This window comes from Nannospalax galili, unplaced genomic scaffold (genome assembly GCF_000622305.1).
Source record: "Nannospalax galili isolate Female #2095 unplaced genomic scaffold, S.galili_v1.0 scaffold596, whole genome shotgun sequence".
In the NCBI taxonomy this organism is placed as follows: Eukaryota; Metazoa; Chordata; class Mammalia; order Rodentia; family Spalacidae; genus Nannospalax; species Nannospalax galili.
The window spans coordinates 4,830,914-4,845,414 of record NW_008340140.1 but is presented as its reverse complement, the minus strand read 5'-3'; the positions used below and the strand labels follow the sequence as shown (position 1 = coordinate 4,845,414).

Sequence of the window (14,501 nt, the reverse complement as noted above, 5' to 3'; positions counted from 1 at the left end):
ACCCTTCTGAGGCGGGGGCAGCACTGGGGTGGAGGTGAGGAGAGCCTGCTGCCCTTTGGATGGAGCCCATGACGCCTGCCAGGATTTTCACCTTTTATCTTTCCTCCTTTAAGGAGGGAATCCAGCTTGGCCACCACGTCCTCCCTCTATCTTCCTTACTCCATCTCTCATTACATTTAAGCTCTCTTGTATCTAAAACTCCTGCGCTGAGCCAACCCCTCACTTGCTTTCTGGAATTTCCCGTTAGGATCCTGTGATCCTGTGATGGTCCCTGTGTGACCTCACTCCTGCCTTCCTGTGTACCCTGCCCTTCATCTGCCCCCCACCTCCATTCTGCCAATTCACAACACCTCCAAGACTCTGTCCCTCCTAGGCTCATGCTGTTCCTGCCTTTTCTAAGCGTTTACCCTCCACCCACAACACCCATGGCTTGGGCACAGACTCTTCGCATCTGGGGATGCTGGGCATTCTGGTTCTCCCTTCACCCTCCCTTCCTGGCAACTCACTACTGCTGTGTGTGCTCGCGTGCCTGGCTGCATCCTATGCCCCAGGATATTGGAAATACTCAGTAATTGCACAGAAGATACAGAGCTCAGAAAGGCTACAGATACTATAGGTCCCACTGTCAGAGTTGGGTGTGGCTCCAAGGGTGACTCAGAGGTCTGAGTCTGATCCCCTCTTATTCATCCAACAAATCATTTGAGCATTTCCTTTCTGCCAACTACCGCCTCTTCTAACCCTAAGCCATGAGCATGTCTTCACAGAGCTCTACCACCCTCTGTCTAGAACTAACTCCCTATCTGTCCTGGTTCCTGCACCACATTTAGCCTCACTTCCCCTAAAAGCCAGTATTGCAGTCTAAATCTCCTGGATTGTACCATGCATAGAACTATGCACACAGCAGGTGCTTAATGCATATACTATCAGCATAGCTCATTCAGTTTAAGGGACCTGGTTTTCTCTTAGATGGAAAACTGGATGGGTATTACAGACCCGGACACTTTATCCACAAAAAAATAAACCATGCACATTTTCTGAGGATGGGCCCGGCAACCCGGTGCAGGGCAGGGGGACTACTAATTCTCACCTAAACCCAAAGAAAATGATCACACTGTTAATAGACACAGTAGAAACAGGCAGTAAAAAGGGATTAGAATTGGATCCAAAGCTGACTGTATCAACCTGCTTACTCTACTGGCCAAAGCCTGGTCTTTGAGGTTCGGTATTCACCTCTTTCCTTCTGGGGACTCAGGATCATTACTGGCCTTTGTGCATGGTTAGGAAAAGGCTCTGAGTTACAGTGGACAGGGGTTGAGGCGGGTGATTTGCCTGAGCTAGTGCCACATTCTCAGACCAGGATGGGGGTGAGATACAGTCCACAGTGCACCTGACCCCCATCATCCTTAGCGACAGGACTGAGGGTAAAGGTGTCTGTAACCTCGGGATGACTCTAAACCTGACCCCTAAGGCTGGCACTGGGAAACAAAGATGGGCAGATTTTAAATGCATCAAAATTATGGTATAATTTCAATGTAATTGATAGTCATTCACACAAAGAGGTGCTACAACTCCATAATCAACAAAAATGGCTGCAAACATACAGCAAAGCTGGGCCACTGGCCAAAAGGACCTTGTAAAGGGGTAGGCAATCTTTTCAGTCTTGTGGGTGCTGGGGCTTCACTGTTATTAAAGAAGCAATAGGTAAGCAAGTGGATATGAATGTATTCCAATATAACTTCATTTAAAAAGTCTAGAAGCCAGATTAGGCCTCAGCACCACAGTTTGTCAATGGCAGAGATCCAAAAAAAAAAAAAAAAAGAAGGATTTAAAAAGTCTAGAAGCCAGATTAGGCCTCAGCACCACAGTTTGTCAAGGGCAGAGATCCAAAAAAAAAAAAAAAAAGTAGGATATTTTCTCTGCCTACTTTAGGGTGTAGCAATTTGGGGGAGTCAGACCCTCTAATAATACTGCTCAAGAAATGTGTCTGGGCTGGTGTAGTGGTTAAGTTCCAAACACTAGAACTGACCTCTGGTATGTCTCACTCTGCCCTGCAATTTCTTTGAAAGTTCAGGTATCTACATGCAGGCTTCCTATGTTTATCAGAGCACCAGGCTCTCAAACTTCAGCTTGCTGAAGATAGATTACAGATGGGGGTCACCCCTATCCAGAGGTACAAAGCAGGGGACTCTTGGAGTGTTCTTCCTACAGACCATCTGCCCTTAACTGTAGGAACTTCAGCGAGAATAAAAGGCAGAGGTGCACTGATTCTCTTCCCAAGCTCACCCCACAGTCTGGCCAGACCGTGGCCAGAAACACCCTCCTGTAGCCAGGACAGGAAGGGGGAGACTGCATTCTAGACCAAATCAAAGAATCCCGGGGCTCTGTTGTACCCCAGGTCAGGAGGAAACCTTATGTTCTTTTTGTTTACCTGCTCCTGGGGAATCTTCTCTAAGCCAAGTTAACAGCTCTAGCCTGAAGGACTGGGCCCTCTGGTCACTCACAACCCAGAGATGTTATCTGACGACACAGCTATGGAGCTGTTCTTTCTCTACTCCAAAATTCCTCTGCCTTGCTTCTTCCCTGGGCTCTGGACACATAAGAGCCCTAGAAGAGAATTTTCTGGAAGAATATAGCCAGGCCTGATCATACAGGTTCAGTGAAAACAGAACTCCCATGATGGGCCTGTAGCTCGAAGCCCTGGGCTGTGATGGATGATGTGTAGGTTGATGGCTACGGAGCATGGAACAAAGTGCTATCCTTTAATGACACCCTGTAAGGAACTTAGCTCTCAACATGACCATCTCACATTTTTATCATTCTTATTCCCAGGCCATGGCAGGTGCTCAGCAAGAGATCACTGGTGTGATTGGTGTCCTTGACTATGACAGCACTGAGAATCCCTGCAGGGGATGGGCCAAGCACCAGCCTTCCCATATAGGGTTCATTCAGATGTTGGGGTGCCTTCCACCCTTGTCTTCTAGGAGACGGGGGTCTGAGCAACCAGCTCAGCTGTACACATTGTGGGCATGGCTTCTGACCACTATGTTTACTAGGATTTCAGTGTGATTTTGCAAGGACTTCTGGACCTGGCCTGTGAGGTTAAGAGACCTGCTTTCACTGAGCCAAGAGTATTGGGAAGCCAGCTATGACCCAGCAAGCCTGGGCCACATGCCCAAACAGTACCAGCTTAATTGGCTGGGGGCACCTTGGAGTTCATTGGTGCTAGTTGCAAAGTTCAGTAGATTACATAGCAATAAAGGATACCAGAAGGCAAGGCTCAGAAAAGTTCCTTCTTCCTATTCCCTGGGGACTATATCACTAAAGGGCCTTCAAGCTTGCTCCTTCCTGACTGTGCAGCCCCAGAGGCTAAAGCTGAGCAGGGTGTGAAAGCCACACTCTTACCCTGGGTCATGGGCCAGGTCAGTACAAATCAATGTCCAACATCATGACAAGGTGCAGGAGGGGCCAGAACCCTGAGCCGTGAGATTGAGACGGGCATTTCCTGCAAGCTGCTTAGGTGTCTGCCCTACTTAATGCAGAGCCCTGACTCCTGGTGGACAGCAGGTACACATACAGTGCTATCCAAGAGCAAAAAGAAGCAAGTGACAAGCTTCTGACCCCACAAGTCAGTCCTGCAGAATGCTGGGGTCCCCCTGGATAGCATGCAAGCCCTTGAGCCCTCACCCCTCTTCTCTCCACCCCCACCTCACAGGCTGAGAATCCAGGGGCTGCCCACTTCAGAAGTTGGGGAGCCCAGCCTGTAATAGCTGGAAACAGCGTCTGTGAGGATTCTTGGCAACAGAGGACATTGGGGTCGTGGCGTTCTCTTTGACTTAAAAGTGAATTCCAGGTAAGCAAGCACACAGCTGATGAACCCAAGGAATAGCAGAAGAATTGATTACCTTTCACTCTGATTTCTTGGATCAAAGATCACAGTCACTCTGTTTCATAATATGTTTTGTATCCAGCTAAGGTGTGTGTCTATCAGCTCTGAAAAAGATGTGCAAAACCATTTTTGAGAAGAAAATAGGAAGTCACCTTTGAATTCTAGCACACTTGTAACTTATTTCCAGCCACTCTGAACCCAGGAGAGACCTTAACCCTCAGATTGCAATCTAAGGCCAAATTCTATATCATGTTAGTTTCTATATTGGAATGAACCAACAACCTGGGTCAGCATCACTCGTGCAAAAAACTGGGGATGAGTGGGACTCTCTGAGGTCAGAATGTATTAGCAACGTAAGGAGGCTGTGTGTGTCTTTAAGCCACACCAGAGGCCCCTCGCTGCAGTCTCTGTGGTCAATCACAGAGGTAAAATAAAGCTGGCTTCCACTCAAGTCTAAAGAAGATCAGAATCCCACCAGTGGTCCATCTACTGCAAATCCCTTCTTACTGCGGCCTCCACCTCAGTGGTGACCTGCATTCCTAAGGCTGAGCATTTTCTTCCTGTTTATCCATAACCTGAACATTACTCTCTTCACAGCCTCTTGCTGCTCAGAGCAATGGAGACATCCAAAGAGACTGAAGCCAGAGCCATTGTTTCATGAGCCTGTCTACAGTATTTTCTCTTCCATTAGAGTGAGCTTTCCTGTCGTTCAATCTGTCCACCACTCATAGCTCTGAGCCTTCACCTTCCCTGTCTTTTCTGAAGGCTACTTGTAAGGCCCAAGTCCTCTTTGATGCAAACAGTTTTGGGTCTCTGAGGCCTCTGAACACTCTGGGTTCCATTTCTCATGGGGGAAGTGGTGGGGGTGATGGAGCAGAAAACTTGAATCTGCTTTGAAGGAGAGATGGGAATTCCCTGAAGCCTCATGTTTGAGGGCAGGATGCTCTCAGGAGCTCTTTTCAGAAATGACAAGCTTGAACTTCCAACCAGATTGGGGTGGAGTTGGTTTCAGGTTGACCTGGTGCTAGACACCTACCTCATCTCCTCAGCCGTTCATATTGCGGGGCGGGGGTAAGTGATGTGAGGACCTTTCCTGGCCTCTCCTAAGACAAAGGTGCCTGCTTTCCAGCAGTGCAGGAGCCTGAGGCAGCCCCTATACTGTGATAGCCCCTCTCTGAAGCAGAGCAGATGTTTTCAGGTGTTCCTTCTGGTGTTAAAGTGTTATCCTACCCATACAACGGCCACATTAGGGTTTTAGCTCAGTCAATACCCTGAACTGCATAGTTAAGACAGGGTGTCCACTGCACAGCTCAAGTCAGTGCCTGGATCTTCCCAATCTCCATGTGCCTCCTCTCCAACTCACTGTGAATCTGAGGATGACCCTGTACTTCTGATCCTCCTACCTCCACCTCCCAAGAGAGATTACAGGCTGCACCAGCCAGCATGCCTGCGTTATGCGGTGCCAGAGATCAAACCCAGGCCGCAGGCACCTGACTGATGGATCCCCAGACTAGTTCCTACCATGGGAGATGTGGATGGCTAAGCTTAGGATGTGGTGACAGTTTGCTCACAATCTATGTCCAGGCTCTATAAATATGCTTCTAGATCTACTCTAGGACAGAGACTAAATAATTCTATTGTTGCTGCCTGGCCTCAGCCTCCAGGGTGGGTCCCAACTGGATAGCAGAAGTAGCGTTACTGTAACTTAGAACACATGGCTCCCCTCTCTCCATTGCTGCCCTTAGAAAAACAGCTTGGCAATGCTGCATGGCTGAGATGGTCTCACTGTATTCCCACAACACCAAGCTAGGCTGGCCCTGAAGAGGAAGCAACAGCCTGCACAGGTTCGAGGTCACATCCTGGACTAGAAAGCACAGGGATCAAGCCTTTAACACCTGGCCAGAGCACCAAACCACTTAGTGCTGTGGTCAGGAGGCCTCGCCCGGTCTGCCTCACTAGATTCAAAAGCTGGTGCCAAGGAGGGTGTGTCACACCAGAAACGCAATGCCCCGCACTGAGGTGGTATATGCAGAGACACAACTTTCCTGCTTGTCATGAAATTTCTCACCTGCTGTTGGTGGAAGTCAGAGGCATGAAGCTGGAGGAAGGGCCTCTCTCAATCCAACTGAGGCCTAACACTCAACTCTGGTCCTCCAATCCCCCATCCATCCCTTTGTATGGTGAGAGCCAGGCAGCTCAATTGCAGCCTCTCAGTGGGCTCCAGGGATGAGTGGGATTCCCATTCTCAGATCAAGTTACTGAGGCAGAGAAAGAAGAGAGCAGCTGCCTGCAAAGCCACTGGTTCCTAAAGAGCCTATTTCAGGTTTGAACCAACTCTGCCTTCCAGACATAGGTGCATCCCCCTCTTCAGAACTGGGGAGCCTCATCATCCAGGAGTTGGCCCCAGGGAGTTCCATGTAAGGCTTCCCAAATTTGAAAGATCTTCAAGATGTCCTCAGAGTAGAGTTAGGGTACTAACTTTGGAAGCTTCTAGAATGAAAGCCCTGTGGCAGTAAGTCTGTAAAATTCTCACATGACTTCTCAGGGAGCCTCAGTTTCCTGTCACACAAATCTGATATGGACACTTTGTGACATAAACAATGCTTATTGGTTCACACTAATGCTGCCTACTTACAGTCCCCGGTTCCAACTGACAACCAAGACTAGTCTTCTGTCTCCCCACATGGTCAAACAGTAAGGAGGCTCTACTGACCCCTAGGAGGGTTCTGGTCAGTTCCTAGGAATATGGAGAGGGATATCAAGAGGTATTGCTTAGCAGAGCTCCACGCTGCTTAACCAACCTCCAGAGAGCCAAAGCCAGAGAGGGCCACCTCTTGTCTTAGACTCACTGCTCTGTTTGGGGGTCTCCTACAAGACTTCCACTGGAAACCTACAAAGGACATAGCATTTCTGAAATCTTTTGCCCTTGAACTTTGTGAATCAGACACTCAGGATGCAGCTTGGAATGGTTCATGAGTACACAAGGTGTTGCTAGACTCTGGAGTCACATGCACAGAGGTGTAGATAGACCAGGATATGGCAGGAAATGCTGTGTACCTGTCCTTCGTGGAGGCAGGCCAAAGGCGGCCTCAGATCAATGACTCTGTTGTCCCCTGTGGACAGGGTAAAGCCTGCTCCCAGACATCTCAACACTCCACATTCAGATGCACAGACTGGAAGCCTGGGGAGAAATGCCTTGTGGCCATTTCTGCTCTCAGTCACCCTCGCTGGAAGAGTCTTTGTAAAGTCAAGACCTGAGCTAATGAGGCTGGAGAGATGGCTCAGCAGTTAAGAGCACTGGCTGCTCTTGCAAAGGACCCACATTCAGTTCCCAGCACCGACATGGTAACTAATACCCATCCTTAAGTCCAGTTCCAGAGGATCCAGTACCACCTTCTGGCCACCACAGGCACCAGGCATGCACATGGTGCACTTACTTGCATGCAGGCAAAACACTCATAAAAGAACATAGAATCTTTAAATAAATCTGAGAGTTCACCCTCAGCTGGGGTCTGTTTTCCAGTTTGGAGGACTGGCCTCTGAGCAACACTCTCCTGTCAATCAAGAGACCAGCTGGCTTCCGTGGAGTGAACATACCAGAAAGGCTGCACTCAAGGCCCACCCCAGACTCGGCAAGAAGCCAGGCTACACAGTAAACACGCCAGAACCCACTGCACAACAAAGCCGGATGCAAAGCACCAGGCCCTGTGAGGAGCCTGTGTTCAGGAAGCAGCTATCCAAACCCACAGAGCAGCCACGACCACAAATGAAATAAGTAGCTGATTGTTCGGGAAGCCATTCTTCTTGTTGGCGTTGGAGGGTTTCTGAAGGCCTGGTTTACAGCTTCTGAGATTGCAGGTCGGCGCATGTGCACAGAGGTGGAATGGAGCCTCCAGCTGGAGGAGCCGGGTCAGGAGAAGGGCTGGAAGTGCACATAGCCTACCCCTCCCCGAAGGAGATTCCCAACTCCTAACTTGGCTTCAACAGACCTTGCCTTCCAATGTCAGTTCACTAGATAGTTTCTGACCTTCCCATAAGTTCACCTTCTGGATCTTTCTGTGTCCTCCCATATGTGCCACAACCTATTTACAACACAGTCCCCAACACCCCTATACGCATGTCCACATACTTCCAAAGCCCACCTCCTATTAGCAGATACTCTGGCTACATCATGTTCTCTGCTGCCAAACCTGCGTTTCTGTCCTGGGTGTTTCAAGTCTTCCAATTCCCACAAAATACCTGCCTCTCTCCTACCTTCCTGATTCACTGGAAAGAAGGGCCACAGGATCCAAGAATCATAAGTCTTCCTGAATGAGCTACAGGCCCTGCCCTGATAGCTATAACTCAAGGGATGCCTGGAGCAGCCAGCAAGGGGTGTAAGTGTGTGCACACACGTGTGTGCAAGATCATGCTACACACAGCCTCTATACCTGATTCATCCACTCAGTCAAACCCTTCCCCTGACAGTCCTCACCATGGACTATACTAGGTCTGATCCCCAAATTCATATGTTGAACCCTGACCCCCTTCCCTCATGTGATGACATTTGAAGATGAGGCCCCCAGGGCTGGGGCTGCAGCTCAGGGATCAAGTGCTTGTCTGATATACACAAGGCCCTCGGTTTCACACCAAACATCACAAAAAAATTGGGGCTGCCATGGGGGAATCAATGCTCTCCAAAGAGACCCTAGGGAGTGGTCTGTCTCACATTGAGGACACAGTGAGCAGGCATGTACAAGACAGGCAGAGCCCCACCACAGAACCCAACCTTGGACATTCAGCCTCCAGAAGTGTGTAGTCTGTCACCCAGCCTGGGGAGTCATACCCGGGGAAAAGCATCATGGGAAGACACTGTTAGTAGCCAGACTGCTGAGGTCCAAATCTCAGCTCTGCCCTGAGCCTTCATAGAACGTCCCTGTGCCACCTCTGTAAAGGGTGACAATAGCTGTCCCGAACTTCATGCTTCAGAGGGAAATCAACAAGCCAACATGAGCAATGTGCTTCCAAAGGTGGCCAAGGACCCCGTGAGCGCTCTGTGCCACAGTCACTGAGTATCAGAACCAATTTTCTCAGCCCCAAGCCTCAGTTTCCTCATCTGTAAAATGGGAATGAATATAGTTGGTGTGATGCCAAGCAAAAAGAAAAAGCATAAACCTGCTTGCTCTGTTTCTTAGCCCACAGAAGATGGCTGGCTCCCAGACCACATCTTTCACACACATGTCCATCTTCTTCCTTCAAAGGACCATCCACTTGGGAGCTACTTGCATCTTCAGAGTGGGTGGGTCAGAGGTATGTCGCACATCCTCCTACCCCCATCTCAAGTCCTTGGTTGCACCATGTTGACACAGGGAATAGCATTCTGAGTCAGCCAGTGCTGCAAACCAGAGGCAAACAGCAGCCAACACCCAGACACACACCTTATGTGCGAGGGCTTGGGGCTTCTGAGAAAAATGCCTCATTCCAAACTGTCCGCAGCTCTCAGGATGAGTAAACACAGCAGTTCTGAGACTCCAGTTTCGAGTAAAAGGCAAAGGTGCTAACTGGGCAGCGACATGTTGCCCTGTGTGTATATGCGATGGGGGAGGGGGGCAGATCAGTTTACACAGAGCAAGCTCCAAGTGGCAAAATAGTGGCCTCTCTTGAGCAATGCCTCAGGGAGAAATGTCTGTCCCACAATGTGCAAGAAACATAGGACAGTGCTGTAGGGGCCAGTCCTCCATGCCCACCCGGCACCTTAAATGGGTGATATTTTCAGAACTCCAGAGCTATATGCACCATTGGCTGCATTGAAGGACCAAGAGGAGGGGGGCTGGACAGGAAACGCCACTTGAAAGGTAGGTGGCCACTGGCCAAGTTCACCTTTGGAGAGTTGAGAGAATCATGGCACAGGTCCTGCGTAAGCCTCATACTTTGACATATGTCAGCCTCTTTTGTCTCATCTGAGACCTGTTAGGAGCCAGTGTTCAAAGATAGATGGCTTTGGAGGGGCCAGAACAGGCCCCAGGGGCATGTAGTTAGGAGCACAGCCTTTTGTAAATCCTGGTCTTTTGGGAGGGGGCACTGTGGCTCAGGTCACAAGGACCCTGTTTTTGTGTGTGCAGGTGTGTGTGGAGGAGAGACGTGAACCTCCAGAGTTGTTCCTCAGGCATTGTCCACCTGCTTTATTGAGACACAATCTCTCCCTGGCCTGTAATTCACCAATTAGGCTAGGCTGGCCATTGAGTCCCAGGGATCTACCTGTCTCTGCCTCTCCAGAACTGGGATAAAAAATAGGTACCCCCACACCTGGTTTTCACTTGTTTCTGATCCCAGGTCCTTGCTTACATTACAGGCAAGCATGCTACTGAGTATCTTCCCAGCTCCTAGCTGGCTTTTGGTCTCCAGCTTTTGACCCCAGTGAGGGAAGGCTGCCACTGACAAGCCGTGTTGGCAGGAATTAGAGCAGAGTTAATGTAGTAAATGTTTGGATTGTGGGCTTCCGTGCCCTGTGTCATGCCCAGCAGCAAAGAGTGAACAGCTGTTAGATGAATGAAGGGAAGAAGGAATGAATGAACACAACACCTAAGTTTTGGTGGCCCACTGCTGACTCCATCAGGCAAAGGTGCAGGAAATGGTGGTCACTGGTGCTTCTTGGACATAAGACAACAGTGTCCCAAGCTCTGGGCCACATCATTCACCTACTTGCACTGGTAAAGTCCTGCCCAGAAGCTCCCAAGGACCAGGTCCCCTAGGGCACCGAGCACCAGGTGTGGGCCCAGGGGCACATTATGCCACACAGAAGATGGGGTGGGACAAAAGCCGTGGTGCTAGAATCTTAAGCTTTCCCTTCCCGCTTGGCCCAACCCGGAGAAGGAGAAATGATTTCCCCACCTGTGATCATCTTCATCCTGAGCCCATTTCATTGGCCAACTGGGAATAGCTAGAGATCGCCCTCAAAAAGACCACAGTGGCAGGGGACAGGTTTTAAGAGCAGCAGACCTCAGAAAGCCTGGGATGCATAGAGATGGGGGATTCAGTCCTCCAAATGAAGCCCATCATTCCAATCCTAGGGACAGGCTGCAGGTAGACCCTGTTCATGTGGCCAGGAAGGATAAGCAAGTCCCTGCTACTTCTACTATGAAAGACAGCCTTGAGCAGGCTTTAGGAAAAAAAAAAATATATATATATATGTATATATATATAATTTGATACTGGAAATGCCCATTTCCCCCTAATTCTCTAAAACTCAGTACAATTCTGGGGAACTGACAGCTGATGTGATGAGGGGTACAGAAGCAGATGACAGCCAGCTGGTGCTGGAATCTTCAAGAAGCCTAGCAAGTTGCCACGACTCCTGAGATGCCCTGTACCATATCCCATAAACACACAGCTACTCTCAGTTGACACAAGTGTGCCATTGGTTGAACACAGACTCAGGGTCAAGGCTGGGGGAAAGCCTAGGAAGAGCCTTGCCCTGATGTGAGGGAGCCACTGACAGCACAAGCTGGAGGGGAAGGACAAGCGTCTTAACAAATGGGACAGTGGGTTATCAGCAGAGGCAATGCCAAGTGGAATTATATAGTGTGAAGAGAGAATAACACAGGGGAGTCTCAGAATGCATGAGTGATGTCAGGCAATGCCAAGTGGAATTATATAGTGTGAAGAGAGAATAACACAGGGGAGTCTCAGAATGCATGAGTGATGTCAGGGGAGGAAGGACCCTTCACTGGCACTTAAGACTTGGGTGAACCCAGGATTCCTTGGCTATCTGTAAAAGCACAGCCTGTGGCTGCAGGTCAACACTACTGATCCAGCAGGGTGAGGCAGGGTCTCGGAATCTGATGTCTCTCAAGCTCTGGGTGACACTCTGCTGCCAGTGAATTTGGAAAGGATCACCCACAATCACACTCACAGAATGCAAACCTTTCAGAAAATGAATTTAACTGAAGAACATTCAAAACTGATCATCAAAAAACACTGTCTACCACACACACCGGTTAAGAAAGAAATGGAAATTTGTGTTGGTAGAAGATACTGTAGAACAGTCAGTGACGTTCGTATTGTTGCTGGTGGGAGTGTAAACTGGTGCAACCACTCATAAGACAAGCCTCTGTTTCTGCCAAAGCTGGAGGTGTACATCCTGTTAAGCAAGATACTCAGCAACTCCATAGGCAGGTCTCACCCAAGAAACAGTTCCAGACAGCAGCAAGGAAAAAGCACCTGGAACAGTGGTATATGAGTAAATAAGCCCTCTGGTGGAATACTATGGGGCAGAGAAAAGGAATGAATTACAGCAATCAGTATATTGAAATCCCCTCAAGTGGAGGCAACAGCAAGTTGCACGAAACTGTGAAGAAGGCTCCATTGCATCAGGTTCTCAAGCATCAAAGCAAAGGGCACTACTGAGGGAATTAGAAAAGGAGATGACAAGCATGAAGTGCAGGGGAGATGTCTATGTGGCAGGAGGAAGAGGATGTATGTTTTTTGCTTTTGTTTTGTTTGAGACAGTCTCCCTATAGCCCCAGCTGGTCTGGACTCATTATGTAGACCAGGCTGGCCTGCTTCTGCCTCCCGAGTGATGGGATTAAAGTGTGGACCATGATGCCCAGCTATGGAAGATGTGCTGAAGAGGGCATGCTGAGTCCAGGCCCCAAGATGCCAGGAGTTTGGGAGCTGCCCATGGATGAGGCAGCTGGGCCACCATCACAGTGAAATGAGAACTACTTGCCTACTGATGGGAAACACTACATGCAGGGTCTCCCTGTAGCCCCAGATGGCCTGAAACTCACTATGTAAACCAGGCTGGCATTGATCTCACAGAGATCTGCCCACCTCTGCCCTCCCCCTTTACTGGGATTAAAGGTGTATGCCACCATGCCTGGCAATAATGTTTTTTTTTCTTTAAAGACTTAAAAAAAAAAATGTCCATGTAGCCCAGGCTAGCCTTGGACCTTGAACTTCTGATCCTTTTTCCAGTGTTGGGTTGACAGGCATACACACCACGCCCAGCTGATGCAGTGCTGGGGATGGAACTGAGGACTATGTGCGTGCTAGGCAAGCACTCTATTCACTGAGGCACATCTACAGGCTTTACGTCCTCTTTCAGAAGCATGACTGAGAGGTTTATAGATAGCATTCTTTAAACAGTCAGAGGAATCAAAGGTAATCATGACCCTACTTTAAATTTACATTTGAGGGGTGTAGATAGGCAGTGTGTATTGGGGTTCTTAATATGTTTGCATTGTTACTATAGTTGACAGACTGAGGATTCTTAGCCTATACATAGGCTGACCCTTTCCTGCCTAAAGCCTCAGAGTACACTGCTAAGCCAAAGGAAGAAAAGAGAGGAAGTCATTCATCAGTTCCATCCATGGGGACAAAGGGAACTGCTCAAAACAACCATTCAAATCTTAAAACATCAATTATGTTTAGGTCCATGAGTTCATAATGATGCAAAATAAAATAAATAATGCACAAACGATTAATTGATCACCAGGGAAGAATGCTAATGAACTGACTATTATTTTAAAACTAGTAAATAAAGGAGAGGAGTTGGGCATTCATCCCACTTTCCTATGAATATGAATTCTCCCATTGTGGGCACAGGGAAGTTTCCCTTTATAGAAGTTTTCCAGCTTGCAGAGGGAGGGGAGGCTGGATGTGAAGACAGCATCACCATGCCTCGATGAACGCAGAGGGAGTTTGTGGAGGGAGACATCTGCCAGCAAAGGCTACCAACACCCCAGAGAGAGGCCACCCCAAGTCATGCCCCTCCCAACAGGATGCACCACCACCTGCCAGGGAGTTTTTCAAAGACAACTGAACCTGACTGTGACACCTTTTGAACAGTGCTAACATGCAGAATACCTAGAGGACGGAAGAGCACGCCAAACTTCACCATGGGGACACCAGAGGTAGAAACCAGGCCAAGAGACATTTTACAGGATAAACCACCAAGTTCAAGTTCCTTTCCACAAGCAAATAGCTGAATGATGCGAAACAGAACTGTGTCCTCAGAAAAGGTTTCACTATTGAATCTAGAGGAGCGATCTGGATTAAGACGGAATTAGAACTAAGGCAGCCACTCACCTGGGCTGAATCCTGATGCAAACACATGAGAAAAATCACAAGAATAAAGAAAAGGAGCTGGAGAGGCAGCTCAGGCAGTTAACTGTCTCCCACACAAACATGAGACCTGAGGTCCGATCCCCAGCACCCATGGAAAAAGACTGGACATGTTGGCAGGTACTACGATTCCCACACGGGGAAGTGGAGACCAGGCAGATCCCTAGGACTTGCTGTTCACTCACACTAGCCAAATCAGTGAGCTCAAGGTTTAGTGAGAGACCCTGTCTCAAAAAATAAGGTAAAGAGTAACAGAGGAAGACAGGAGACATTGACCCTCTGGTCACATGTATGAGTACACATGTATGCACACATATACACACACATGAATATGTACACATGCATACACCACACACACTGGCTGGAGAACAGACTGGGAATTGGTGAGAAGTGAGGAAGTGAATCCCAGCTAGTGACCCTTGATGACACCATTGATTGTCACCCCTCAGGAGAGAGGAGACTCTGGAGTGATGCCAACACAGGTAATTGTTTCTGTTGCTGCTGGGATATT

The 14,501-nt window shown here is 48.8% G+C and overlaps 1 protein-coding gene across 3 annotated transcripts in view; it reads right to left on the bottom strand.

Annotated features, from left to right (window-relative positions):
- Nfatc2 (nuclear factor of activated T cells 2) overlaps window positions 1-14,501 on the bottom strand; it is a 141,091-nt gene that overhangs the window by 6,012 nt on the left and 120,578 nt on the right. The window contains exon 10 of one of the 3 annotated variants that reach the window (XM_008835150.2): window positions 3,903-3,990. The exons of the other annotated variants lie outside the window; for them this stretch is intronic. Coding sequence (XP_008833372.1) covers window positions 3,947-3,990 — 44 coding nt within the window. The 3' untranslated portion in view covers window positions 3,903-3,946. The remainder of the gene's footprint in view (window positions 1-3,902; window positions 3,991-14,501) is intronic. 3 annotated transcript variants of the gene reach the window in all.